Source organism: Lagopus muta, chromosome 1 (assembly GCF_023343835.1).
Source record: "Lagopus muta isolate bLagMut1 chromosome 1, bLagMut1 primary, whole genome shotgun sequence".
Classification (NCBI taxonomy): Eukaryota; Metazoa; Chordata; class Aves; order Galliformes; family Phasianidae; genus Lagopus; species Lagopus muta.
Genome location: NC_064433.1, coordinates 193889662 through 193916354, shown reverse-complemented (window position 1 = coordinate 193916354; position 26693 = coordinate 193889662). Strand labels below are relative to the sequence as shown.

The 26693-nt window shown below is 47.9% G+C and overlaps 1 protein-coding gene across 1 annotated transcript in view; it reads left to right on the top strand.

Annotated features, from left to right (window-relative positions):
* MAP6 (microtubule associated protein 6) overlaps nucleotides 1-25234 on the top strand; it is a 37953-nt gene extending 12719 nt beyond the window's left edge. The window contains exons 2-4 of the mRNA XM_048950620.1: nucleotides 12565-12778; nucleotides 13818-14014; nucleotides 24978-25234. Of these exons, the coding sequence (XP_048806577.1) occupies nucleotides 12565-12778; nucleotides 13818-14014; nucleotides 24978-25047 (481 nt within the window). The 3' untranslated portion in view covers nucleotides 25048-25234. The remainder of the gene's footprint in view (nucleotides 1-12564; nucleotides 12779-13817; nucleotides 14015-24977) is intronic.
* Nucleotides 25235-26693: the final 1459 nt, after the last annotated feature.

Sequence of the window (26693 nt, the reverse complement as noted above, 5' to 3'; positions counted from 1 at the left end):
TTGTTGGTTTCTCGTTTGGTTTTGCTTTAGGAAGGGGATAGCAGCACACCTTTGTAGATCTGGGTTTGCAGATGGTGCAGATCTACGAAGCTTCCCCAGCCCTCCTTGCGCTCTTCTGTTTTGTGACAGCTTCGGTGCAGTCAGCATGGGACCAGTAATTGCTTTGTGCATTTATGCCAGCCCTCGTTTTGGTTAATTAGGAGGAAATGTGGCCGTGCAGCCATCTGCCACGCTGCCCTTTTCCCAGATTCCCCTGAGGTGGTCCCAGTATTTGCAGATCCAATACCATGGGACAAATCCTGTGGTGGGGAACTGGAGTCAGCGTGTCTTCCCCTCACAACCTCATCCATGCCCCAGTGATGCTGGTGGCTCCCACGCTTACAGAGGGCATTTTTAACACATTTTCTACATTTTATCCACTTCTGTGCCTTTTGCAAGCAGGGGTAGCTCCTAAGGAAAGATGAGACCGTAAGCAGCGTGGACTGAGTGTTGCTCCATTAAATATGATGTGTTTTAATAGTGTAATATCTTCAGAAATAGGCACCAAATTCTGCTTTCTGTTGCACAAAGCAAATTTGCACCTCAGTTTTGGGTCCGTTAAGAGTCGGGGTGAGGGGAATGTGACTCAGCCCCATAGTGCTTTCCCTTAGCTCCATCATCATAGCATCCTATATCATAGGATCATAGAGTTATGGAATCATTAAGGTTGGAAAGATCAATAAGATCATCCAGTCCAACCAGCAGCCCATACCTGTGACTGTTCTAACCCATGTCCCCAAGAGCCACGTCTCCCCTTTCCTGGGATACCTTCCTGGGCAGCCTGTGCTGGTGCTCTACTGGAATGCTGAGGTCAAGACTCTCCACCAAGACTCACCTGTGCATGTCATACCCATCTCTATTATGCTTCTTCCAGTTAAAACTAATTGCAGTCTCAGAATTTTAACTCAATGGCTACGTTGCACAGAAAGGCATAGAAGAGAAAGCAGAATTCAGCCCTTTCTGTCAAACCCAGCAACTCACCGTATGTGCTGAAAAAATAATCCTGTAAAGAAATACCACAAGCTCAAACACGTGCACAAACACTGGCACAGAACAGGCACGTGGTCAGACCAAATGTAGGTTAATCTTGCACTCGTCTGCTTCATGTTGCATTACTTGTAGCTGTGTAGTTGTCACCCCACATATGTTGTGTGCAGCTTTCCTCCCTGACTTCACCTGCTTGGGTTGCACGCTAGGGACATGCAGCTCATTGAGCTGTGGAGCCATTTACCCTGAATTGCACATTATACTGGAGCTGGCACCCGTGCTGCCAGCCAGTGGGCTCAGGGAGGTTCTGCTGGAACAGTTCTTGCCAAAGGGTTTGTGGTGATCTCTGTGGGGAACACAACTGTGCACACAGTAGGAAGGCAGTGCTGAGGCTTCATAGAATCGTAGAGTGGTTGGGTTGGATCTTAGAGCTTCTCCAGCCCCAATCTGCCACTGGCTGGGTATCCCCCAGCTCAGTCTGCCCCATGGCCTTGGGGCCCTCCAGAATGGGGCACCCACAGTGCTCTGCTTGCACCCTATTAATTGCAGACATGGCTTGTGGGAGGATGAAGTAAGGTGTCATGGATTTGAATTGCAAGAACACAAGATGCATCCAAAGGTTGTTTATGCAAGACACCTGTATCATATATTATCTTTTATATTTTTACCTCTTAGACAAATACAGGATAAAATCAAATGACTTGGGAGCCTAAGCATAGGTGTGTGCTATGCTCTCGTGTGAGACTTCAGCTTGGAGAATTTGAGATGAGGAAGTAGATCACTTTGGAGATACCTGGTTCCTCCTACACTCAGGTTTGAGTGATTTAACAGAAAACAAGAAGCTGTGCTTGCTGCACCTTGGCTTCTAAGCTGGGCTGCAGACTTCTCTATCCATTGGGGATCAAGAATACATCTACTGTTGTGAATGGCTGGAGCATCAAAGGTGGAGGGCATTCTGCCAGGATATCATAGAATCATAGAATCACAGCATGGCCTGGGTTGCACAGGAGCACAGCGCTCATCCAGCTCCAACCCCTGCTGTGTGCAGGTCGCCAACCAGCAGCCCAGGCTGCCCAGAGCCACATCCAGCCTGGCCTTGAATGCCTGCAGGGATGGATGGGGCATCCACAGCCTCCTTGGGCAACCTGTGCCACTGCCTCACCACCCTCTGCCTCAAAAACTTCCTCCTCACATCCAACCCAAACCTCCCCTGTCTCACTTTAAAACCATTCCCCTTGTCCTATCACCATTCATCCTTGTAAACTGTCAGATTAGACTGCTGCCATGCACAGTATGTAAGGAATTTGCTCCAGAGGAGGTTCAGGTTGGATATTAGGAACAGTTCCTTCGCAGAGAGCAGTGATGCAGTGGCACAGACTGCCCAGGGAGTGAGGAACACCTCGTCCCTGGAGGTGTTCCAGAACTGTAGGGATGTGGCACTGAGGGACAAGTGAGTGGACTTGGTGGGATGGGTTGGAGTTGGGGCTGGGGAGCTTGGAAGGTCTTTTCCAACCATAATGACTGTGTGTGTCTATGAAATACATGGTACTTGGGGGTTTCATTGCTTTGGACTTTTGGCATCATGTTACTGCTCTAGGCTGATGCAAGAAAAAAACTTGAATTCCGTTTATTCTTGGCATGAAGTTTGCCATGGGGCTTGGTTCACTGCTGTTCTACTCAGTAGTCCTTCCTCAATGCTTCCTCTATGAATCACAGAAAGGGTTGAGTTGTAAAGGACCCCTAAAGGCCATTGGGTCCCACTCCCCACAGTGAACTGGGACACCCACAGCTCCATCAGTGCTCACAGCCCCATCCCATGACCTCGGGTGTGTGCAGGGATGGGGAACCACCACCTCCTGGGCAACCTGTGCCTCACTGCTCTTTCTGTATGCAACTCCCTCCTTATATCTAAATAAGGAAATCTAAATATCCCCTCTTTGGCTTGAAATCCCTTGTCCTATCACAGTAGGTCCTGCTGAAGAGTCTGTCCCCTTCAGATATTCAAGGGGATCCCAACCCAAGCTGTCACTTGTCCTTGCGTGGCCACACCTTTTGAAATCAAGTAACTGCATCTTTCATGAAAGCTGACACCAGCGTTGCATTTTTATCATAACTGAAACTGAGAACTAACTCATTCCTTCGTTTTTATGTGCACCATTGGGTCTTTGAACACCTGGTGCACAGATAGCATGTGAAGGGTATTCAGATGTAGGCATGTAGTAGCTCCTGTGGTGAGCAGCGTATGACCAAAGTCATCGGTGCAGTGGCAAGCCAATAGCTGCTTGTCTAAACTGCGTGCTGTTCCTCCTTTACCCCCTTCACCACTGGATCTATTTCTGCTCCCGTGTCAGGGTGAGCAATTACCCTGTCATGCAGACGAGAAAGGCAATCAAAGTGCAACGCTAATTTTCAGCTGCATTAGAATCACAGAAAGAAAGGAAGTAATGATCCCCTAAAGGGAGGAGAAACACGCAGCGAGTCGAATAACATCGCTGCAACAGAAAGCCAGAGCTTCCATTTCATTTCCTGACCTTCCTTTGGAAACACCCATTCTTCTGCACCGTGATTTGGGTGATCATTTCAGCAAATTTGAGTACAATCTTACCTGCCATCCCCAGTACTGCCAGTCTGCATCTTTTTGCCTCAAGGACAAACCTTGCGGTTCTGATGCAGCTGAACTGCAGCATCATTAAAGCATGGCTGGAGAAGGGCCAGGATCTCAGGAACAGGAACTGGCGTGGAGCTTACAGGGCTTCAGACAGAGCTTCCCAGAAAGTCAGGATGAGGGTTTTCCCAGCAGCTCCTGCTCAGGGGACCACAAGGTGAATGGATTTGGTGAGGACTCCCTCAGCAGCTCTTCATCCTGGCCCATCCTTGCTGAAAGGCCTTTGGATTCCTACCCCATCCTGCTGCTGGATCTCTGGGTGGACTGATCTTACTATGGGTTCCTGAAATGCAATTATAGAATTGTAGAATCATTAAGGTTAGAAAAGACTTCTAAGACCATCTAATCCAACTGTCCGCCAGCGTTGCCCACTGAGCACCTCCATGGGCAGTGACTCTCCCACCTCATCGTCAGCCCATTCCAGTGCCTGAATGGCACTCTTTGGGAGAAGTTTTTCCTAATATCCAACCTGAATTGCTTTGCTTGACCAAAAAAGCTTCATTTTCCTCAACCTCAAGTAGCATATCTTGCTGAGCTAGGTTCCTTTCTCAAAATTCACACTGTAGATTCACATATAGCTTTGTCAATGTGGTCTGCCACACTGTGATTCAGGATGCTCGTATTTACATGTAAGGAGCAGCAGAAAGCCACCACGTGTAGAGTGAAGTGTTTTGCTGAACTGACACCACTCTTGCTCCAACCAGCTGGAGAATAGCCATACAGCCCACTAAGGAGGATGTCAGCAGCACTTCAGCCTGGCCCTGACCCATTTTCCAGGGGTGATCATGACATTTACAGATGGGTTATTTCTGCAGGCTTGTTCAGAAATGCCAGGCTGTGATCACCCCAGGAACTTTTCTCAGCAGCCTTCACCACAGTGGCATTAAATTCACTGACTTCAGAGGCTGGAGCGTGCGCAGTGACAGCACAGCAGCTTCCAGAAGGTATGGCCAACATGTGGACCGTTGGTGTCACAGCTTGGTGTAGGATATGGCTGTGGTTGCCAGGATGGGTTACTGAGAGCATGCCTCATCTTCCTGTTTGAATGGAAACGGGGCTTTGGCTTTGGGTCTCCCAGTGGAATGAGGCATGTTGTGGGCAGTCACCTTTTAGACCCTTAGGAAAGCCAGCTGTTACAAAGGGAGTGTTGGAGTTGTGTTGAGTTGGATTGCAAATAAGATTATTAGAAACCCGGTATTGTTTTCACATTTTCTTCCCTTTACCCCTTCCTCAGCAGAACCCATGAGCTTGTAACATCAAGGGAAATTCAGGCAGGAGTAAACTAGCAAGTCTCTGTGAGGTTATGAGGTTCCAGGGGGGTTCCTGAGGTCTCAAAGCTGTTGGGTTCCCATTTCTCTAGATGAACATTTTGCATTTGAACAGTGGGATCTCCCGCTATCTTTCTCCAGAGGTGATCACAGGAGTGTTGGCACACAAGTAAGTGGGCCGTGGGTGCCCAGATGTGCCCTCTGCTCTGAATTTAAGGTCCAGCTCACCCTTTTCTATCATAGCTGGACCTCTCCACATTGCTCAGTGTCCCGAGACTGATTGTTCCTTACGGAAGGTCTTGGATATCTCTATCCCAAGGCATGAGCAGTGCCAGGGCTGTTAGCATTTGAGTTGGTCTTCAGCAGCTCTGTGACTCTTTTAGCTTCTTGGCCCTTTGCAGTGTTCACCGTCCCCTTCAGACGTATATTTGGGACATTTTGAACATGAGCAATATTTCTGCATCCTTGGAAAACCACGCTACCTGGCCCTCAGGCAGTGCAGTACCCATGATTTGTAGGCTGCTGATTCAAGCTGCTTTCACAAATGGATTGCAGCATGGTTCTGTTCTGCCAGAAGACTTGACTTCATCCCTTTCATTAATCATGTCTTGCTCACTGCCTGCTTCAGCTGCTGTTGGAGTCGCCCGGCTGGAGGCTCAGCACATTCCTCTCTTCTCTATCAGTGCTGTACGTGACAAGCCTTACCCAGGGATATATGGATTTTCACCCCTCCTCGGGCACCAGGAGCTTCATGACACCATTCACAGTTCCCAGCGCAGCTTTACAGTAAATTATTGTGTACGAAATGATGGCGTGGGCATTAGAGGATAAAGCTGTCTTTAAGCACACACATAAGAGCTGCAGACTTGGTGCACCGGGCAGTGGGCACGGTGGGGGTGGGCTGGGGTTGGGCTGGGGGATTTCAGAGGGCTTTTCCAACCTTAAAGGTCCTATGATTCTATGAACGTGTTGCTGAAATTTCCTTTGATAGCTCTAAATACTCTCAACGCCCATCTCTACAGTCAGGACTTCATTAAACCTCATCATCTGCTGCACTTTGGTGACGTTCTTTAGCTGTGTGTTCCAGAGGCTGACCAAGCTTTGTCCTTGTTTGTAGGTTTTCCACTCTTTCACTCCAATGGATATTCTTTTCCTATGTTAAAAGAAAGGAGGGAGCTGGAAAACACTTGGGAGAAATAACAGCTTCTCAAAAGCTGGAATTTGAGAGAGGCAGGATTGAGAATCCCAGAATAATGCAGGACTTAATTTGGCCAAAATGTGTATTTTTTCACTTCTTTTTCTTTAGAGGAGCATTAAAGAGAAACGTGATGTTCTGAAATATTCCTTCTGCAGCACTTTCATAGTGGTATTCATTGTCATTTCATGTCATCCTGGTCAGAATGAGCCAAACAAACGGGATGGAAGAGAACTAAAGAAACTGAAGAAGTAAGTTAATGATTGATTTTAGAGCGAATTGAGCCTTTCAGACCAAACATTTTACAAAGGGATTTTGTTTTTCAGTGGGCTCTTTTCCATTTGGGGCTGAGCTGCCATTTTTCAGATTAAGCTGGAGATCTCCCTTTGGGGAAGTTCCCCATCTCCTTGGCCTGTGCCATTCCTTTCACACTTGCACAGTGGGAGGAGGGAATCAGTTTGGGTCAGCACCAAGGGAACTGCCATCAACAGAACTCATTCAGCATCGTGGGCTGATTTGGAGCAAATGGAACCTCTCCTTAAAGTCCTTTTTGAAGTGGTTGAACCTGACCCTGTTTCCCCTTCCATCCTCCTTCTGCTGGAAGCAACCAACCACCCAGGTGCCCTAAGATGATCTGCGCCTGCTGATTTGCAAGGTGCCTTCTCATCCGGAGATGGTTAAACTCCCATCATCCCTGGTAGAGTTTTTCCTGCTGCATTTGTTTTGCAAGAGGTCATCTAATGTCTCGCAGCATCTTTTTGTGTTGGTGAGTTTAATTTCGATTTCCATTTGAGGTCAGCATTGAGTTCCTGATTGATTCTGATTATTCTTTATGAGGCTCAGAGATGGGCAGAAAATCTGGAGACCCGGAGTTTGCTGCTATTTCAGCTCAGCCCTTTCATGCTGTGCCGAGATAGCAATGCTTCAAAACTTCCTCAGCAAAATGAGGAGCAGCAAAGAAAGCAGAACTGGGCAAGTTGGGTATGGCCACACTGACAGCAGCCCAGACTCATGTCTCACCACACAGTGTGAGCAGAGGGCTTTTCTTTTAAGGTTGAGCTCTGTGCTCTTCTAGGAGTGGAGATACTAGAACCAATGGGTCACCGGTAATAGGATGAGAAGTAATGGCCATAAGTTGCTCCAGGAGAGGGTCAGGTTGGATATTAGGGAAAATTTCTTCTCCAAAGAGTGGTGATGCAGTGGCACAGCTGCACAGGGAGTGGGGTCACCATCCATGGGGGTGTTCAGAACCATGGGGATGTGGCACTGAGGGACGTGGGCAGGGGGCATTTTGGGGGTGGGTTGGGGCTGGGGATCTGGGAGGGCTTTTCCAACCTGTGTGATTCTATGATTCTTGCAGCAGGGAAGGATAACATTTTCAGTGCTCACTGCAGCCTGCAGCCAGAATTTGCAAGTTTCTGGCACCCTGTGGGTAATAGGGATGTTGAATAGTCCTGAGGTGTTCCCAAAGCCTTTCTCTATGCTAGGGTAGTTTTACTGCTTCAGGAACAGCCAGTACAATACTTCAGACAACCGGCACCCCTACTAGTGCAAGAATCCAAAAGCCCAGGCTCTGAGCTGCTGCTTTCCCTCTCAATTCTTTGTTCCTGTATGGAGCATATCAGTGTTCAAAGGATACAATCCCTGAGAGCACGGGGTCTCACAGTGTGACTGCTGGAGGAGCATGCAACAATGCCATGCACCACTGGGACAACACGAGCTTGTGGTGACACTGTGGATGTGATGGGGAGATCACATCAATGTGATGGGGAGACACCAGACCTGGAGAGCAGTGGGCACAGCCCCGACTTGCCAAAGCTCAGGGGGCACTGGGACACCGCTGTCAGCCACAGGGTTGGGGTCTGGGGGTGCTGTGTGGGGCTGGGGTTGGGCTCTGTGATCCCTGTGGCTCCCTTCTGATTCGGGGTATTCTGTGGTTCTGTGATTCTGGTCACAGCAACGAACCACAGTGAGATTTCTGGGCACTTACACAACCAGCACAGAATAGCCTGTGTCTGTTACAGTTGCCCAAGGAGGCTGTGGATGCCCCATCCCTGCAGGCATTGGAGGCCAGGCTGGATGTGGCTCTGGGCAGCCTGGGCTGCTGGTTGGCGACCTGCACACAGCAGGGGGTTGGAGCTGGATGAGCATTGAGCTCCTTTGCAACCCAGGCCATTCTGTGATTCTATGGCTTTATGAAGATAGGCACTGAGATCAGTGTGCTGCACTACAGCTGTAGTAGATGAGCCTTTGCTCCAGATAGCAGAAATGCAGAACTGGGCACACTCAGTGCATGAGGGTGGTCCCAGCAGAGAGCAGCTGGTGCACACCAGGCATAGTAAGGCTCCATGACAGCATGGTCTGTGCTCTTGCTTGTGCTTGCAGGGACCGGCCGTGGTGTAGTGCAGCAGCAGTAAGATTGGTTGTAGCACTGCAGACACCACAGCTCAGCTCCACGCTTGATCTCCTGCTTTAGCATTTTGGCAGCCCTTTTTCCCGTGTGTCTGTCTTGTCTGTGGAGATCTTAGGCTTTCCAGGAGTATCCATCTCTTTCTGTGTGTTTGCACAATGCTGTGCATAATGAGGATGCCAGACGCTATGGTAACAAACACGGTCATGCTGCTTCCAAGCTTTCTGTGAGCAGCAGAATGAACAAATCCTGGCTTGTCTTCCATCCTTTAAGTCCAGCTCCTATGTGCATGGATCTGCTGCCTCCATCCTTTGTCTCTTAGCCATTTGTTGGATGCCATAAGCGATAGCTCAGGTGTACTGGTTGGCTTGTTGGTACATGTGGGTTGGTTGACCACCTGTCTGTGGCCTGAAAATGAGTAGGAAAATGGATTTTAGCTGGCATTCCCTCAGCTGAAGAACAGCATTTGGGTGTTTATTCTGTTCATTGTAATGCAGTGTATTGTAATTTTCAGCTCTGGGCTTTCTGCTGCAAGTACAATTGAAAAGATTGAACGGGTTCAGGAGTTGCTAGGAAGGGATCTGAGTGACAGACAGACTTGAACTTGGAGAAATATTGCATGATTTTGTTTCCTTTAAAAGCAATTGAAAATGTAATCTACTTATGGACCAAAAGTGGGTCTTAGAAAGAAGCTTCCTATCTTCTTTAGGAGCTGCAGCTGGACGTTCTCAGTAAAACCACATTTTAATCCAGTTCTTTACAGATGTTTCCAATCCTTTTTTATCAAGCCTTTGTTTGGGAGAGGTGTTTTAACAATGGGCTGCAGAGGGATATCTGTAGATGAATGGGTGACATTTGGTGAACGGCAGCCGAGGGGACACAGATGAGCCCATTCATGTGCTTCTGTTCAGTGCAACACAGTTCCATGAAGAATAGCATCCTTCATGCAGGCAGCATCTCTGGCCCTGTTGCTCTATTATCCCAAGCACAAGAAGGGCTTAACAGTAACAGATGAGGGGGAGATGTGAAGAAATTGGGGGAAAAGATCGATGTATCTGGAATCAAAACTAAGGAAGGGTGGAGAGATGGACGTGGGAATTGTTCCATAGATATAAGTGTCTAAGTGAGCCCAAGGAGCCATCCAGGTCACCCTAAGGCGGTCTCCCACCTCTGGGATAGGAAAGGTTCTCTGGGCTCTGCAGACTTTGTGTCTGTGTTAAATACAAGGGCATCCTGCAGAAGTGGTGAGTCCTTAATGTAGGCATTCCATTAATTGAAGGAGGAGCGTGCGTGTATTAAAGCTTTCCTGAGCCTTTGGCCTCAGTCCAACTGCCGACTTTAATAAAAGTAAAAGCTGAGTATCTGTGGGACCATTTGTCAGATTTGGTTGAAGCTGATTAAGATGCTCAGAGCTGTTAAGGGAAGGACTGACTGGCAGGGACATAGTACCCTGAAGTGGGGCTTGGTGATGCATCCTATGGGGCATTAAATGGCAGGGACAGGGTCTGCAACCTCCTCTTGCCTCACAGGTCACAACATTAAGAACAGAGCTTTATTCTCACCTCCGTGCCTGGGAAGATCATGGAACAGATCCTCCTGGACAACATGCTCGGTCACATAAAGAATGAGCATGTGATCCGAGACAGCCAGCACGGCTTCACCAAAGGAAGGTCATGCCTAACTAATCTTGTGGCCTTCTATGATGGAGTGACGGCATTGGTGGACGAAGGGAAGGCAACTGATGTCATTTAGGTGGACCTGAGCAAGGCCTTTGACATGGTCCCCCACCACATCCTCATCTCCAAATTGGAGGGAAGTGGATTTGATGGGTGGACGACCCGATGGATAAGCAATTGGTTGAAAGGCCGCAGACAGAGGGTGGTGGTCAATGGCTCTGTGTCCAGGTGGAGGCCGGTAACAAGTGGTGTCCCCCAAGGGTCTGTCTTGGGACCGGTGCTCTTTAACATCTTTATTAATGACATCGATGAGGGAATTGAGTGCACCCTCAGCAAGTTTGCTGACGACACCAAGCTGAGTGGTGCGGTTGATACGGTGGAAGGAAGGGATGCCATTCAGAGGGACCTCGACAGGCTGGAGGGCTGGGCTCGGGTGAACCTGATGAGGTTCAACACGGCAAAGTGCAAGGTTTTGCATTTGGGCCGGAAGAACCCCAGGCACCTGTACAGGCTGGGAGGAGTGGGCCTGGAGAGCAGCTCGGCAGAGAAGGACCTGGGGGTCCTGATGGACGAGAGACTGAATATGAGCCAGCAGTGCGCTCTGGCAGCTCGAAAGGCAAATGGGATCCTGGGCTCCATCAGGAGAGGGGTGGCCAGCAGGGACAGGGAGGTGATTGTCCCTCTCTACTCGGCTCTTGTGAGGCCCCATCTGGAGTACTGTGTCCAGGTGTGGAGCCCTCAGTACAAGAAAGACATTGAGATTTTGGAAAGGGTCCAGAGGAGGGCGACTAAGATGATCAGGGGGCTGGAGCACCTCCCCTACGAGGACAGGCTGAGGGAGTTGGGCTTGTTCAGCCTGGAGAAGAGAAGGCTGCGGGGTGACCTCATTGCAGCCTATCAATACCTGAAGGGAACCTACACCCAGGAGGGGAGTAAACTCTTCAAAAAGGCTGACAACAGCAGGACTAGGGGAAATGGTTTTAAGTTGAAGGAGGGAAGATTTAGGTTAGATGTTAGGGGGAAGTTCTTTACTAGGAGAGTGGTTAGGCCCTGGAACGGGCTGCCCAGGGAGGTTGTGGATGCCCCGTCCTTGGACGTGTTTAAGGCCAGGTTGGACGGGGTCCTGGGCAACCTGATCTGAATATGTATGTTGGTGGCCCTGCTAGGCAGGGGGGTTGGAACTACATGATCCTTGGGGTCCCTTCCAACCCGGGTGATTCTGTGATTCTGTGATTCTGTGATTCTCCAAGGAAAAACCACTCTTTTGCAGAGGGCTTCTGCCACTGCTTTTGGAGTAACTCCTGGAGCTTGTGCTGGAGTCTTCAGGACCTAAAGGGACTGTGGCTCTGGGCAGCCTGGTCTGTTGGTTGGCAACCCTGTAACAGCAGGGGGGTTGAAGCTAGATGACCATTGTGGTCCTTTCAATCAGGCCATCCTATCATTCTGTGATGGTGCAATGTCTGCACAACCTATCTGACGCAGCCACACGCTGGGGCATCTCCATTCTCTGATGAATGACAGTTTTTAGAGACAAAATGAAATGGTTTGCTTCAGAACCACAAAGGTGGTGGTGCTCTGTGAGGAAGAACTGAAAAACGCAAGAGAAAGGTGGGGAACAGAACGTGTCCAGCAGATTCTAAAGACCTTTGAAAAATGCTCTTGTTTTTGTGTAGTTGTGTTCTCAGAAGGCTGCAGCTCTGTCCAAAGGAAGGACTAATGTGTTTTCAGTAACTCTGGAATTCACCTTCAGCTAATAAGGAAGAAGCCATTGCTCACAATACATTATAAATACTGCATTACCTCATCTGCTTGAGTTTGCATCGGGGACAGCTCTTTTATTACTCCTTCACAGAGCTGACAAAAGTTGTTGAACATAACTTGGTGAAGTATAGATGCGATGCACTTCACTGCTTACAGGGTAAGGGGTGAGCTACAGGAAATTTTGTTTCCTCACTCTTCCCCTCTGCTTCTGGGGAAGGTTGTTGAGAAGTGTTGAGTTGCCAACAGCATGGAGCAGAACACGGGTTTTAATGTTTCTTGTCTAAATAGTTTTTTCCACCCTGTGGGGGTCAGGAGCTGTTTGCAGGTAGCTTCAGTGAGGAGGTGATGCCGTACAGCCAACAAAGCATGCGTGGTTTCAAACAGAAGTAGCTATGGGTTGTGCAGTGCCTGGGACTGGCTGATTTCTACAGATCAAATTCCATTTGGATTTTGCCTAATGTAGTGAAAGCTTAAGGGCAAAACCCCGTCCATTAGATCTTGCTGGGTTTTGTTCCCACTCCCCTTTCTTTGACTCACGAAACCTTTTCTTTCTTGATCTTCAGAAATGAGTTCAGACCTTGGATAGACGTCAAGCCCGTGAAGGCTATAAAAGCGAAGGCCCAGTACAAGCCTCCAGAGGAGAAAATGACCCACGAAACCAGTTACAGCGCTCAGTTCAAGGGGGAAACCAGTAAGCCTGCTCCAGCTGATAACAAATTCCTGGAGCGCAGAAGGATACGCACTCTCTACAGCGAACCTTACAAAGAACCTCCAAAGGTGAGGAACACAGCAGAAGGGTCCCAGGACCACCCCTGCTCCTGGTAGGACGTGTCCAACACAGTAAGGTTGGGCTGAGCACCGTTTGTGTTCATTCCTCTTATGTGGCATCTCCATTTCTGTCCAGTGGGTGCATCCTCAGGGCTGGCTTAGAGTGGTTTGGGTAGGAAGGGATGTTAAAGGTCGGCTAGTTCTGCAGCTGGGGTCTGAGGTAGGTTGATGTACTTGGGAATCAAAACTGTACGAAAGTGAGGGTAGGGTCCAAATGAACTGTATTTGGCTTTGTTATTTCCCAGGTCATTAATCCAGATGGCTTTCTCTTTTTCCCTCTAAAGCTATTGACACATCACGTTACACTTTATCCCAGGAACAACCTGGTAAGAGCCAGATCTTCATCTGCAGTTAACAAAGAGAGCTCCACAGATCCTGATGTTCAGCCCTTTGTGCTTTGGTTAGATGGAGGATGTGTCAAGGAGGGCTTGGGCTGAAATCTCACCCAGTCTCTGTTCTCCAAGTAGCAGAGGATTTGCGTGTAAATGGATTCAGTTTTAAGCCTGGGATCATTTTCCTTCCCAGAGTTTGTGACTGCTTGGATTCGTGAGGTCATGGTGGGATAGCAAGGCCAGCATGGAAGAACTTAAAACTTATGCTCCTACTTCATTTTGAAGTGATCTCTCCTACTTTAGGGGCTTTAGAAACAGATGGATGCAGGACAAGCTGTAGACTTGGCTCAGATGCCACTCAGTGTCCTGCACCCCAACCATCCCCGGGTGACTTGGATTTGTACCTGCCTCTTTGTCCTGAGCATTGTTTTTTGGCTTTCAACTCAGAAAAACAGCCCCTTTGGGGCTTGCAAAGCCCTCCTGAAGACAGAGAACTGCTCCCCTCCCTTCATGGCAGGGCATAGCTGACATAGAATAGAATAGATAAACAACATTCACAGTGGCTCTCATCTAAATCCTGTTTTCCGCCTGTCCTTGTGTCTCTCTCTCCCTCTCTCTCTGTCTCTGTGTTGTTTGGCCTTTCACTCTCCATGCAGGTTGAAAAGCCTAGCGTAAAGCCTTCCAAACCAAAAAAGACCACAACAAGCCATAAACCCTTGAAAAAGGCCAAAGACAAGCAGATTGCATCTGGACGGGCTGCCAAGAAAAAGAGCGCCGAGACCTCCAACACAGCAAAGCCAGAGGACAAGGAGAAAAGTAAAGAGATGAACAATAAACTGGCTGAGGCAAAAGAGTAAATGTCACTGCACTTTCCTTTCTTTCTCTTTTTTCTTTTCCTCCTTCCTTTCCTTTTCTCTTTTCTTTTTTTTTTTTTTTTCCTTTGATTAAATAAAGGCCACAAAATTAATTAGAGGCTTCTAATCTGCTTTTTGTTCTGATTGTATTAGAAGCTTTTCTGTTTTATTTCCAAGGAGGATTAGCGAATCCTTGTTTCTGAGGTCAGGTTGTTCTGCTTTGCCTGCACAACACGGCTCTGCACAGAGTGAGGATGAGCACAGGAGGGATGTGGGAATGCGTGAGGATTGCAGGAGATGGAGGTGATGGGTCAGCCATTGTGTCCAACAGCCTGTCCCGTCCTTGGTCCTTCAGTGTGCTGCCAGGGGGCTGTGCTTTCATCCCATGAAGCCCTTTTTGGGATTAGGCTTGGTCATCTCCCACTGGTGTCAGCAGGCCTTCGAACGTGGAGAAGACCAAAGTTCATACGCAGTGCTGTGGTTTGCCATCAGTCCATTAGAGGTGGTGGTGTGGCCAAGAGCCACTTCTCCTGGTGACACCAGTTGGAGTTTTGCTCCAGCAATGGGGAAGGAGATCCCATTGCACATCAAGGGACAAATCATCCCCTGGCGTAGCTGTGATAGATGTTGTTGCATCAGGGCAACTTTGCTCATCAGAACCACTTGAAGGCCTTGATACAAGATAGGAGTGAGGGAAGGCGTTGAGGTCACTTGGGGACATCCCGAGTGCGTGGCTGCTCAGACCAGGTTATCTGCAGGCAGTTCTTCCCAATTGTTTCCCTTAGGATGTGCATCTTTTTTATTGTCTCTGGTTTGAGTTGAATCTTGGTCTGTTTTCTTTACTCCTGCAGTGCCAGTAGACAGAGCTAGATTCCAGAACAAGGTTTCATTTGCAAATGTGACTTTCCAAGGGGCAGAAAGGAAAGACTCTCCTAGGTTGGCTGGAGCCAACAGACTCTGTTATTTTGACTCTGGCTGTTGAAGCTCATGCTGGCTTGTAAGCACCCTACCAGGACCATAAGCCAGTTGCTGGGATCCTCAGAGTGCCTTCAAGCAGGATCTCAGGTTTTCAGTGCTATTTACTGTTCCCAGCAAGACTACTCTGGGAGCTACAAGCAGAGTGGGACCTTTTGTTATTGAGTACGAAGTAGGCCAGCACTCACATGTTGAGGAGATTGGGCAGATTTCCACATGCTGGTGGGCCAGACTGGCATAGCACACTCCAGAATTTGGGTCATAGAGCCAGTGGGAGCTGGGTGAGGTATGGTCCCAATCCAAATTTGCTGCGTAACTCTTGGAATCTGGTCTTAAATATATCAGGATTAGCTGTGATCTGATCAAACTGAGCTGTGAAACTCTCCCGTAGCAACTGCACAGAGAGGGTGCAAGTCAAGATAAAGGGTCCTTCCTTATTTTTGCAGTTCTCTGTTTCCATCCTAAGACGCAGAAACTTTCAGAGAGCAGACAATTGGGAAGAACAAAGAGAGATGGGAGGTGGGACAGGGGGGCGATAGAAGAGGAATTTCAGAATTGTGTTGCTGTAGAGATGTTGGAGTGAGGAAAGTCTTGCTGCTAGGATATTTTAGAGACGTGAAACTATCTAATAGGAAAAGAGGTGGGCTGAGAGGGTGAAGAATCTCAGCTTTGGAATCTCACCCCGTTAGAATTGGATCTTTTGGAAACATGTATGAGTGATGGGCTATGAGGCTGAAGAAAGTTTCGGAAGAGGAGATAAGCTCTGTGATATACAGATAGTGACATTTGCTGGCCTTAGTAATGAATAAATGCCAAGTTCAGTGTATTGTGTGATGTGTCCTGTTTGCCTTGCGCTAACAGCCTAAAGCTTTGAGTATAAGTAAGTGTAGTGTTCTGAATTCAGTGGTGTATTTCCAAGCTTAGCTGTGTTAGAACTGTGTGCTATGAGCTAGTCAGGTTGTGTATGTGGAAAATATATATTCATATATAGAAATATATATATTTAAGCCTCCGATATTTAGGAGGAAACCAGGGAAATCCTCCAGGAAGTAAAACTGTGGAAATCTTTGCGAATGTAATGCATTTTTGATGTGCATGCTCCATGGAGACGCTGACCTGTCCATAGTGGCCATTGCTTTTCTGAGTGCTCAGAATCCCCCGCAGCACTGCTGGAGTGCAAAGCTCAGCTCTGCCTGCAGAGCAGCTCAGCAAAAGGCTTGCATCGAGCTTGCAGAGGGGAGTGCTGTCCCCAGCTCTTCCCACCCCAGCACACGAGGGACAGCTGGCCAGAGGAGCCTGAGCTTCCAGGACTCTGTGTGATTTCTTGGCATTTAGATGCTCCAGCCATCTTCACACTCTACAGTAAAGTCCATTCTTGTCTCAGGATATAGCAACAGCTGTGAAGATGACGTGTCACAGCAGGCAGAAAATGTCAGGAAGGCATGTAGACAGTTATCAACAGCCCGCCACGCCATAAGAAAAGACCATGCAAAACCATTCTTGGAATTATTTTTTGGCCCTAAGTTTCACATTTGAAGAGATAGTGCAGTTACCACCACTCCGATTTGAATTCAGTGGTAATTTATCCCTTGATTCAACGGGAACCAAATTTTGCCCAAAAGATGTCAGTAAGAGCCACGCTCAGACCATCTACACCAAGCAAATCCACAGTCTGGATCGACTACTCCAGGTCTTCAGGATTGCTTCTTCGCCATGAGCAGCATCCATCGTGGTGTTTGTATTAAAGACGCACAGTGAGCGGTCAGAAAATGGCCTCACATTTCCTTAATGCATGATGGTTTGGGTGGCATCCAGCTACAAAGCTAGATGTGAAGGGTTAGCCAGCCAAAGCTCCTTCACTGGAGACACCTTCCAAGAGCCATTGATCTGCTTTGGGCACCTCTTTGGGTGGGATGAATGACCCTAGGAAGGTTTCCATTTTTGCAGAATTAAAATGAGAAACTCTCAGGGCCTCCATCTCCAGTAGCCACAAAATAGAGCTATAAATTCTGGCCTTTGCTCCATCCGCACCAGGTCTTCAGCATACATCTGAGCACACAGTTTTAGTACGTTTGATGCCAGGAACAGCAGCAGTCAGGCCTCAGGCTGAAATCCCACACTGCTCAACCTTCCACTGACTTTACACCCATCCGACCCGCTCAGGTTTATCAGAAGAGAGACCAAATCTCTGCCGTTTCAAGTTCACTTGGGACTCTGAGCTTGTCAATCCCACTGGGAAAGTGCTCTGCTGTTCTGTGTTTGCAGCTACCACGATGCTGATTCTGTTTCACCGCTAACTTGTAATATGTTTTGCTTTCCTTGTAAAAAGAAAAAAAAAAAACCAAGTATGTCGTGCTTTCTACCCTGTGAAAGTTCCTATGCTGTCGGTTGCTTGCTTTCTCATTTTCACTGTATTGTACTGTTACTCCTTTCTGCAAAATGGTGCTAATTGCTTACCGAGCTCCTGTTTTCTGACTGCTTTGCACACCGATCACCTGCTTCTTCATTTGCAACGCGTCTGCTGTGAAAACATGGCTCCCATGAATTCCACAAACTCTTGCCTCTTGGAGGCAGATAGGAAGTGTCTAATTAATATTTTGTGGCCTGGGTTTGGTTGCATATCACGGGTTGTCTCTTGTAACGTGTGAAGCACTCCTCTTTGTGGTGCTTTTTCATTCTTGCTGTTCGTATGAGAATGACACACACACTCACACACACACACACACACACACACACAAATTAATGTATAGCCAATTGATTGTGACGTGCTTGTGATCTTTGCTTGCTCAAAGGGTTTTTTTTCCAATGATAAATAAATGCTAAAGACGAATACCACCTCCTTGATCTTGTTTTCTCGATAAGAAGCACAGTTAAGTGGAATACCCTTCCAATCATAATCAGATTTGTGTTGCTAGACCTGCCACTTCCATGCCTGCCATAGGGACAACTGAGCTGTTGCGGCCTGGCTCCCTTTAGAGGGCTGCTACCCTCAGCCTAGGCTGACCCGAGAGCTAAGCGTTTGCAAAGGTGAAGATGGACAGTGAAGTCGTGTGGACGGAGCAGGTAGTTTGCTTTCATTTTCTCTGTACCCATGGCGTGTCGAGCAGAGGGTTTCTTTGGTGAGTGCCACGCATGCAGGCTTGTGTCCGCGTTGCATTGCATCAGGGAGCAGGAACCACCAAGAGCTGGAGGGAGGGGAGATGCTGTGGCCCCGTGGGTTTTAATGACTTGCCTTTTCCCAACTGCCTGCAGCTTTTGCTTGTGCCCCAGACCGCCTGAAGGACCCACAAGAGGTCAAAGGGCTGTGAGTCCTTGCTGAGAGGAGATGGGAAATGCTTGGGTTGAGCCCTTTCAGCATATGGCCAGGCACTTGGCAGCATCTGTGGAAATGCCGAGCGCCGATTGATGTACAAATGGCAACGCTGACTATATGAGAAAGTGTTGACTAGAGGAAAACAGGGCTGAGGGTGCAGCTTGGTTTCAGATGGTGAAGTCTGCTCTTAGTTTCATCTGTTTTTTTTTTCTTTACCCTTAAGCTCCTACCTGCAGTTCTTATTTTTAGCCATATTTTCTCTTTCAGTGGATATTCCAGTAACATCCCTGCTCACCTGGGAATAATTGTCTGCTTTGGGGCTGTCTCTTGAAATCTCTCCTCCAGTATTACACTTCTGTCTCCCATGAAGCACCAACTCTCTACTGCATTTCTGTTTCTGGGTGCTATTTTCCATCTCTCTCTGGTTTACAAGTCACTTTCTGACTTTATTCTACCCATATGACTACATGCTGTTTTCTGATGTCGTGCTGTATCAACATGCCTTCCCTCTCCCTTCTCCACCAGCTTCATCTGCTCATCTATCATGCATACCTACATGAGTTCTGGAGTGTTTCAGTCGAGCTGTAGGTCCTGGGATTCATCGTTTCACCCCTCCATAGCTGGAACTGGAGAAAACATTCACTGTTAAAGATGGTCATTGATGGGGCTTGTCTGTAAATGCCAAAATATGTTTCCACCGAGATGCAAAGGTAGAGTGTGGATATGTGATCCACCTGGTCCCTGCCAGCCACCCACAATCAGTACTGTAAAATGTGCCCTCGCTGCCCTGTTGCTCTCTGAGCTTGCTCATCATCACAGAGCCTGCACCTGGAGGGCAGGATGCTTTCCTAGGAGACGAGGACTGATAGGGTTGATGACGGGCCTGGAGACCTGTTCTTCAGTCATCCCTATCTGCATCCACTGCTGCCGTCTAACTCGTTAATCTTTGCCAGGTCATTAATGACTGGCACTGCCCACCAATTTCTAAAGGCTGTTAGAAGAGTGGCATCACTAGAAAGTGCTGGAAATGAGTTACTAAAAATTTGGCTGAGGTCAAAGGATGAGTAGAGAGAGTTTCATCTGCTGACTTGTCAGCCCTTACACCAAAACAGCCTCTTGTATCCTTTGGATTTCGGGTTTATTTAGAGCTGTGCCACTGCAGGGACCTTTTAGGAAGATGTGTCTGCCGCAGTTGGTACCTCTGGGCATCCAGGGAATAATCACCAATCCCAACAGCACATCAACACGAAATGAAGAGGAGAAGTAAAGAAAGGAATTCCCTGGTATGACTATGAAGATGTCACCATGTTCAGCTCTAAGAACGTCTCTAAGATCTCCTGCATTGTTGCAAAATACTGTGATGTGCAGACACCGACTTCAGCTCTCTTGGTAAGTTTGATCCCCTCGGAGTTTTAACAGCCTACTTCCATTTGTTCTTATTCACATGAGCCTTCTGGGTGGGAAGTGATTCCACTAATGTGACTGGGTCTGCTCCCAAGCTCAGCTGCTGGCTGTGAGGGCCACACAGCTCTAAGCACTTCAAGGCTGGACATTTTCTGTGGAATGGGGAGATTGCTTGTGACCAGTGTTATTTTCTGTTGCAGGATACCCTGGAAACAGTTCCCTAATCAGGGCTGTCGTGTGGAGATGTGAGCCCAAGGATACAAAGAAAGCCTGTTAATGGATGGAAGGCATCTTCATGCTCATTAAAACGCCAGTTCTCCCTGCAGGATGTCTGCTCCACAGAAACCAACGGCGTGGACCAGCTGCCAAAAAAATGATGGATGAGGAGCAGTGACAGACCTCAGGGGCGTGTGAGAGCACAGAGGCATCATAACCGTTCCCTCAATGTCGTTTATTGAGTGAGAGATGGAGAAGGGGGAACATTTCCAAACTTCTCTTATTGTCATCAGCCCACCTCCTTCCCTCCCATAACCTGAGCCATGCTGCAATCCCCAGCCCCTCTGAAGAACCCGTATTTCTTCACATATTCCTTTGGGATTCAGAGACCTACATGCCCTTCTTATCTCTGAGGTCTGGGTCCCAGCCAAGGGTGGGGAGCATCTTCCATAGGACACAGTAGAGAGGAGCTCATCATACAGCGGCAGTCAGGTCTGCCCCAGTTAACCAAGCAGCTCCCAGGAGCACTTGATGGTGCCAGTACCCAGTGGACAAGTTAATCTATCCTGAAAGCAGTCCCTGGTTGTGGGTCTGACCTGCTCTGAGCCTGGTTCAGGATTTTTTACCCAACTGAGAACCAATTTGGCTGTGGCCACCTTGTACTCCAAAAGATTTGTCAGCTGTGACACAACCAGCAGGCACCTTTAATGGGTTAGTGATTTGGGGCAGTGGTTGTCCAATCCAGTGCTTCTTTGAAGCTCTGGAACGGGCTGCCCAGGGAAGTGGTGGAGTCTCTACCCTTGGAGGTGTTTAAAAGATGTGTAGATGTGGTGCTTGGGGTCAAGGTTTGGTGGTGGATGGCAGTGCTGGATTAATGACTGCAACCGATGACCTTAGAGGTCTTTTCCAACCTTAATGATTCCATGATTCTATTTTTCCTTCATCTTTTCACTGTCTGTCCCACAACAGCTTCCCCAACCCTTTTCTTTCTCCCACCTCCAGACCCTATCTCCTCCAGGGCTTTCTAAATACCCAGCTTCACCAGGAACCTTCTCCTTCCATCGTCCCCAAGTTATTGTTGTCTCATGCTTGATCTCGTCTCTCTTGCTCTGTAAGCCTTTTTCTTTGCTGTACTGTGCAGTAACGTGCTCTGCTTGGAATAAACAATACCTCACCGACCGACTGCCCTTTCTCATTTCTTGGTGTGGCTTCAGTGGCTGTGTCTGCAGTGCATTTTGTCTGTCCTTGTGGCCAGTTCAGCAGTTGGTCTCGCTACCGCAGCTCTGTACCTGTAGCCTTTTGGGATGGCTCTGCTCATCTTGTTGTGCTGTGGTACCTTTTTTTAAAAAATTATTATTTTACAGCCTCATTGACAAGTTTTGTTGTCTATTTGGGAGCCCAAATCGTGTTCAGGGCACCATGACTTCCTGTCTTTTTCAGTTTTGGTGCATCTGAGAAGAGTTTGACTTTTCTCCAGTGCTGTGCAGAGATGTCCTGGGCTGGCAGGTGACACAACAAATGCAACCTAGGAAAACAAGGGAGAAGTCTTGTAGCTTGGAGCAGAAGAAGAATATTTTTTTTTCTGTAGCTCAGGAGAAGCTGGTGCGAAAGGAAATGATTCTCAGCACAATACAGAAAACAGTGAGCAGAAGTGGAAAGCTAAGCAGATATCGCTCTCAGGGGAAGAAAGAGAAGCTGGCTGAGCAGCAGGAGATGTTTCAGAGATGGATGCACAGGAGGCTTCTTGAGGACCAGAAGATGCCCTGAACATCAGCTCCTTCCGTCCCAGACTAGGGTTGGATCCATGGTCTCTTCAGCCTGTGAGTACAGCAGGAGCATAATTGAAGCCTGGAGATTTCATCGAGGACAAGTGAGCCCTGCAGCTGGGTTGGGCTTGACTTCCCCAAGCCCTGGGGATTTTGGTGTAGATACAGAACAGGCACAGAAGGAATAAAGGTCACTCGTGCTCTTCCATGTCTGCACACTACTTCTGTACTTTCATGGTGCCTCCCCTGCCTCCAGGCTTCTACTTGTGACTACAGAAGTGAACCAAGTTCTGGAACAATCTTCTAGGTTAGATCTGGATCCATCTGAAATTGTTCATTTGCTTGCTTTAACTTAGAGCTTCATCTCCCACTACCTGGAGCTGTGGCCCTTTCCAAGGAATGTAGCTGAGACCATTACTGAGTACAATGCTATGGCTGTTTCCCAGGACAAAGAAGACTTATTTCTGTCTCTGTTATCACAGAAAGCAAACTTTGTTGAACAAGATGCAGTAAAGCATTCAGAAGAAGCAATTTTCCACGTTCTCTGACCTCATTGTCAAGACGTTTGTCAAGGAGCTGATGAATTCTTATCTTCCAGGCACCACGAATGCTGTTCTGTTGGATAAAGGCCCTAACTAGAAAGTCAGTTATCTGGGAAAGAGACAGATTTCTCTTAATTCTTTGCAAAAAATATCCCTTCCACATCAGACTTCAACATATGTGGCTGGAGCTGTGCTGCTGTTTGTGAGCCACCAGTAGACGATCTCTTCTACTTGCTCTTGAGAGCAACTTCTGATTTTTCATGTGCCTGGAGCTGAGCTCTGTTGGATTAGATGATCTTCCTACTCATTTCCTACTTCAATGATTCTGTAATTCTGTATGGGCTGATTACAGCTACCAAATAGTTGCAATGCTTTGAGTTAAAATAATTTTGCAGATGTGGATTAACATCATCTCCAGCCCTGTTTTGATATGAGGTTACCAAAATGCAAAGTCTCAAATCTAGGGAGCAGGTCCTCCACTTGCCACTGACGGCCCTCATTGGTGTAAAGGTCTTCAGACTGTTCCCTAACTTGGCTGAGCCAAAGATCAATTGTAAATGTTGCTGCCTGTGTGCTAAGATTTATTGTATTTCATTATCAAGTTTCTTTTCAACCCACCGATTTGCATCGTCACACTGCGCTCTTCCTAATATTGGTATCCAGGGCTGGATTCTCTCCTCCTGGTGAGAGGCTGTGCAGTGCTGTGATGCCTTTGAGTGCCAGTTCCCAGGGAAATTAATGTAATTTCCTCCCCCTGCTATATTCCTTCCAGTTTAAAGCAGGTTCTGAATGAACTCTGCAATCATACGATTATGTGCATTCAGTGCAAACAAAGAAGAAGGTGGGGGCTGGGGATGGGGCACAGTCTCCTTCTCTTCCAGTTACGTGGCTGAAGAATGCACAAAGTCATTGGAAATAGGCCAAGAGATGACAATGGAGCAGTAACCACCCTGCAGACATGCACAGCGTGCACCAGCTTTCCTGGCTGCCTCTGAGAAGGGGGAATTCCTCAGATATGTTGGGCAGGGTTGAACACTAAGCAAAGGCAAGAGTTGGGATTCATCTGGCACTGAGCTGCTGCAGCCTGGAGCATCACATGAGCACGGGCACAAGAAGACCTGAGCTCTGGCCTCACTGGGCTGTCATCACTGACTAGACCATCATCATTGACCATCACTGACTAGATGTGGATACCTGCTTTGTTCCTGGGAACCTGGAACAGCTGCTGGCAGCTTTGGGTCTGCCCATACCTTTGGACGTGTTGACTGCTGGAGAGGATATGCAGGCTTTGGACAGCTTTCCAAAGAGCTGCCCTGAATTTTTCCCTAATCCTTTCCTTTAGGGTGCTGGGCTCACCTAATTCCCAGTTATGGGAACCTGTAGGCTGGAAAGACTTGGTAACAACAGTCCTACACAAGCTGTCTCCAAACAGTGCCCACTGGTCACACTGGGAAAAGGCAATGCTGGCCTCTGCCAACAGCATCTGGCTACAGAAGTCTCTGCAGTGTAAGCACGAGGGGCAGGATGAGGGTGAGTATTGGAGTGAGAGCTGCTCTGCAGGATCTCTCCACGCTGTGCAGCCCCATGAGCTCGCACAGGCACGTTGGTCTCACATCTGGGTTGCTGGTCTTGTTGGCCAAGGAGATGATCACTGTTCTCTTGGCCCTGGTGTCATCCTCTCCTTCATCCCTTTAAGCTCAGGGATGGGGTTGCTCCCTACACAAACCCAAGGTGAGGATGGGGAACTGAGGTTAACTCCATAATCCCTTAACACAACCACCATGCCAAGCAACCATCTTACAGCTGAACATGTTTCTTCCGCTTCTCCATTTGGTTTCTGCAACCTCACAGATCCCTTCCCATCCATCCCATCTCTCCTCAGCCCTGAAGATCCTCTTTTCTAACAAACACAGATTTCCCTCTTTCCCACAGTCTTTTCCTTCTGTCCCTCCCTCTGCACCACCTCCACTCTCTCTCCAACAAGACCCATCCTTCCCTTCAGCACCCATCCAGAATTTCTGACAGCATCTGCCCCAACTCCAGAGCCGTCTTTTCTCTTGCTCCACCTCATGTTTACTTGCTGTAGTTTACCCATGGCATATGTAGCATAACTGAACTTGGTGCTTCCACTGAGGCATCCCTCCTGTTTTATCCCAGGGACTCAGCTAATCCCAACAGAGATCCCACACCTTGGTGTCACGACCACCTCCTGGTGGTCGTTTGGGGCACTGTGGAGGAGGGATGCTCTCAGGTGGGGTTTAGGACACATTTTTTCTGCTTTCTTTTTTACCTGCTGTTATAACAGGCACTGGGTACTTCCTGAGCAGCACAAGAGCCTTGCTCCCCTGCTCTGTAGTGTTTTCACCACCCACCTAGAGTGAAACAAACTGCTTCTTTGTGAGACAATTTTACAGCGAGGTGCTCCTTTGATGCAGGTTATAATCAATTGGCAAGCATTTTTCATAGCTGACGGGTGAGCCTGGTCCTGGTTCTAAGTGAATTAGAAGCTCCAGCCCTCTCAGTGTAACGGGCATCTGTGTGTGGGTTATGAAGCATCTCCTTACAGGGGCCAGGGCCAGGCTCACCAACCATCTTGAGAACATACCAAACATGCAGGGCTGCATGGGGAGTGATCTGTAGAGTCAATAGTCACGGGTTAAATTCCATCTCGGGGATGGCATTTTGCTGTGGGGCATGAACCAGCTGCTCTTACAGCTTTGCAATGATGATCTTTCTCTGCTTACAGGACCCCTGAAAAAATCACTGGTGCTACAGACCAAGAACCAAGTACCTTAGTGCAGGAGCAATGCACATGAAGTTGAGCAGTTTCTTCCGAGTGGCGGTTGGAGCAAACGTATAGTCTGCATGAAATGTGTATCGTCTGGTTGGCATACAATAAACCTGATGAGCAGAGTTGAATGATAATTTCTCTTGTCTCTCAAATACCGAGAAATTACCAGGATCTGTATAATGCAGTTAGCATGACTGTGCCTTGATTTATACTCAGTAAAGTCAGAAAAAGAAAATGGGTCCGATGCTCCCTTTATTCATAGCTGTGGAATAGCACTGGTTTCATTGTTTTCTGGTTAATATGGACAGCAGGGAACTCAGATTCATGTCCATAACTCATGGGAGAATCATTCTGGATTTCAGACATTATCCTGGAAGTGTAGCTGGTAGGATCAGCAGGCCTTGTCAAAATCCTTGAGAGGCTGAAAGCTCTGCAGGGACATGGTTTAGGGGGCATGGTGGTGGTGGGTTAATTAATGATTGGGCTTGATGATCTTAAGGGTCTTTTCCAACCATAATGTTGTGTGACTCTATGATATCTCCATCTTCTTTTCTGGGTGAGGCTGTCTGTGTCCATATGATATATGCAGCACATAATGAGAGATGCAGCCCTGACCTACAGCCTGTCCCTTATAAGTGGCCAACAACATGAAGCATCCAGACCTTAATGAACACTTCTAGGTTTAGACCAGGGTGTTGTCACGCTTGGAGCAGGGATTTAACTTTCCACAAGCCCTAACTTTTAGCAGAAGGCTGCTTTTCCCTCTTGAACTTACTCAAGGCTATACCTCAAGGCATCAGAGGTGGGGAGAGATGGGCATCATCCATAGAACGTGGCAGCACCAAAACCAGAGGCTGGTTTGCTGGGTCCTGTTTAGAAAGAAACTGCCTTGGGCTTGGAGAAGTCATTCAAGCAGTTCAAAGTGTAATCACAAGTCTCTGAGCCTGATACACCTCCTCTTCCCACATGCTCCTTGTATTCAAACTGCTGTGTTGTGAAGAGTAAATCAAGAGTAATTCCAGCCATGGCTGGACCAACTTTAAAAGGAGTTCCAACCTGTAGTAGATCCAGTCTCCTTCAGCTGCAGAGACCCTTGACTACTTTTGCTGTTTGTTGTTCATTCTGTACTGCTGCTCTGTGATGTCCAAAATCCCAAAGGTGCCAAAATGGTGGGATCTACCCGAAGGACCTGGGAGGCAAAGTAGTGACCTAAACACACCTCGAGCTCCAGAGATCTGTAGTGTGAGTTCTTCTTGGCAACAGCAAGGTTGGAAAGATTCCTCTTTTCTTGTTAAAAGGAGTTATACACAGAGGAATATTTCTTGTGACATGATTTGTACAAGCCAGGAAGAAATCAGAGCAAATCCAATCACTGAACCATTGCAAAGCACCTCTGAGAAGATGTGAATAGTAACTGATGAAATATTCAGCACAAAGGGAAGTAGATTACATGCCTGTGAATAATAGCGCTGAGTGTGCGCCTCGCTTACTAGCTGAAGGGTCCTTGTTACACATGATTAAGTTATTAATTTTATTTTCTGTCTAATTACCATGATCACACAATTATTAGAGAGGAGCTCCATCCAAAATGTCAGCGCCAGACGTTGGAGGCCTTCAGGAAGTTTTGCTCCAGATGCCCAGAGCTGCAGGTATCCCAGGGCACTGGGACCG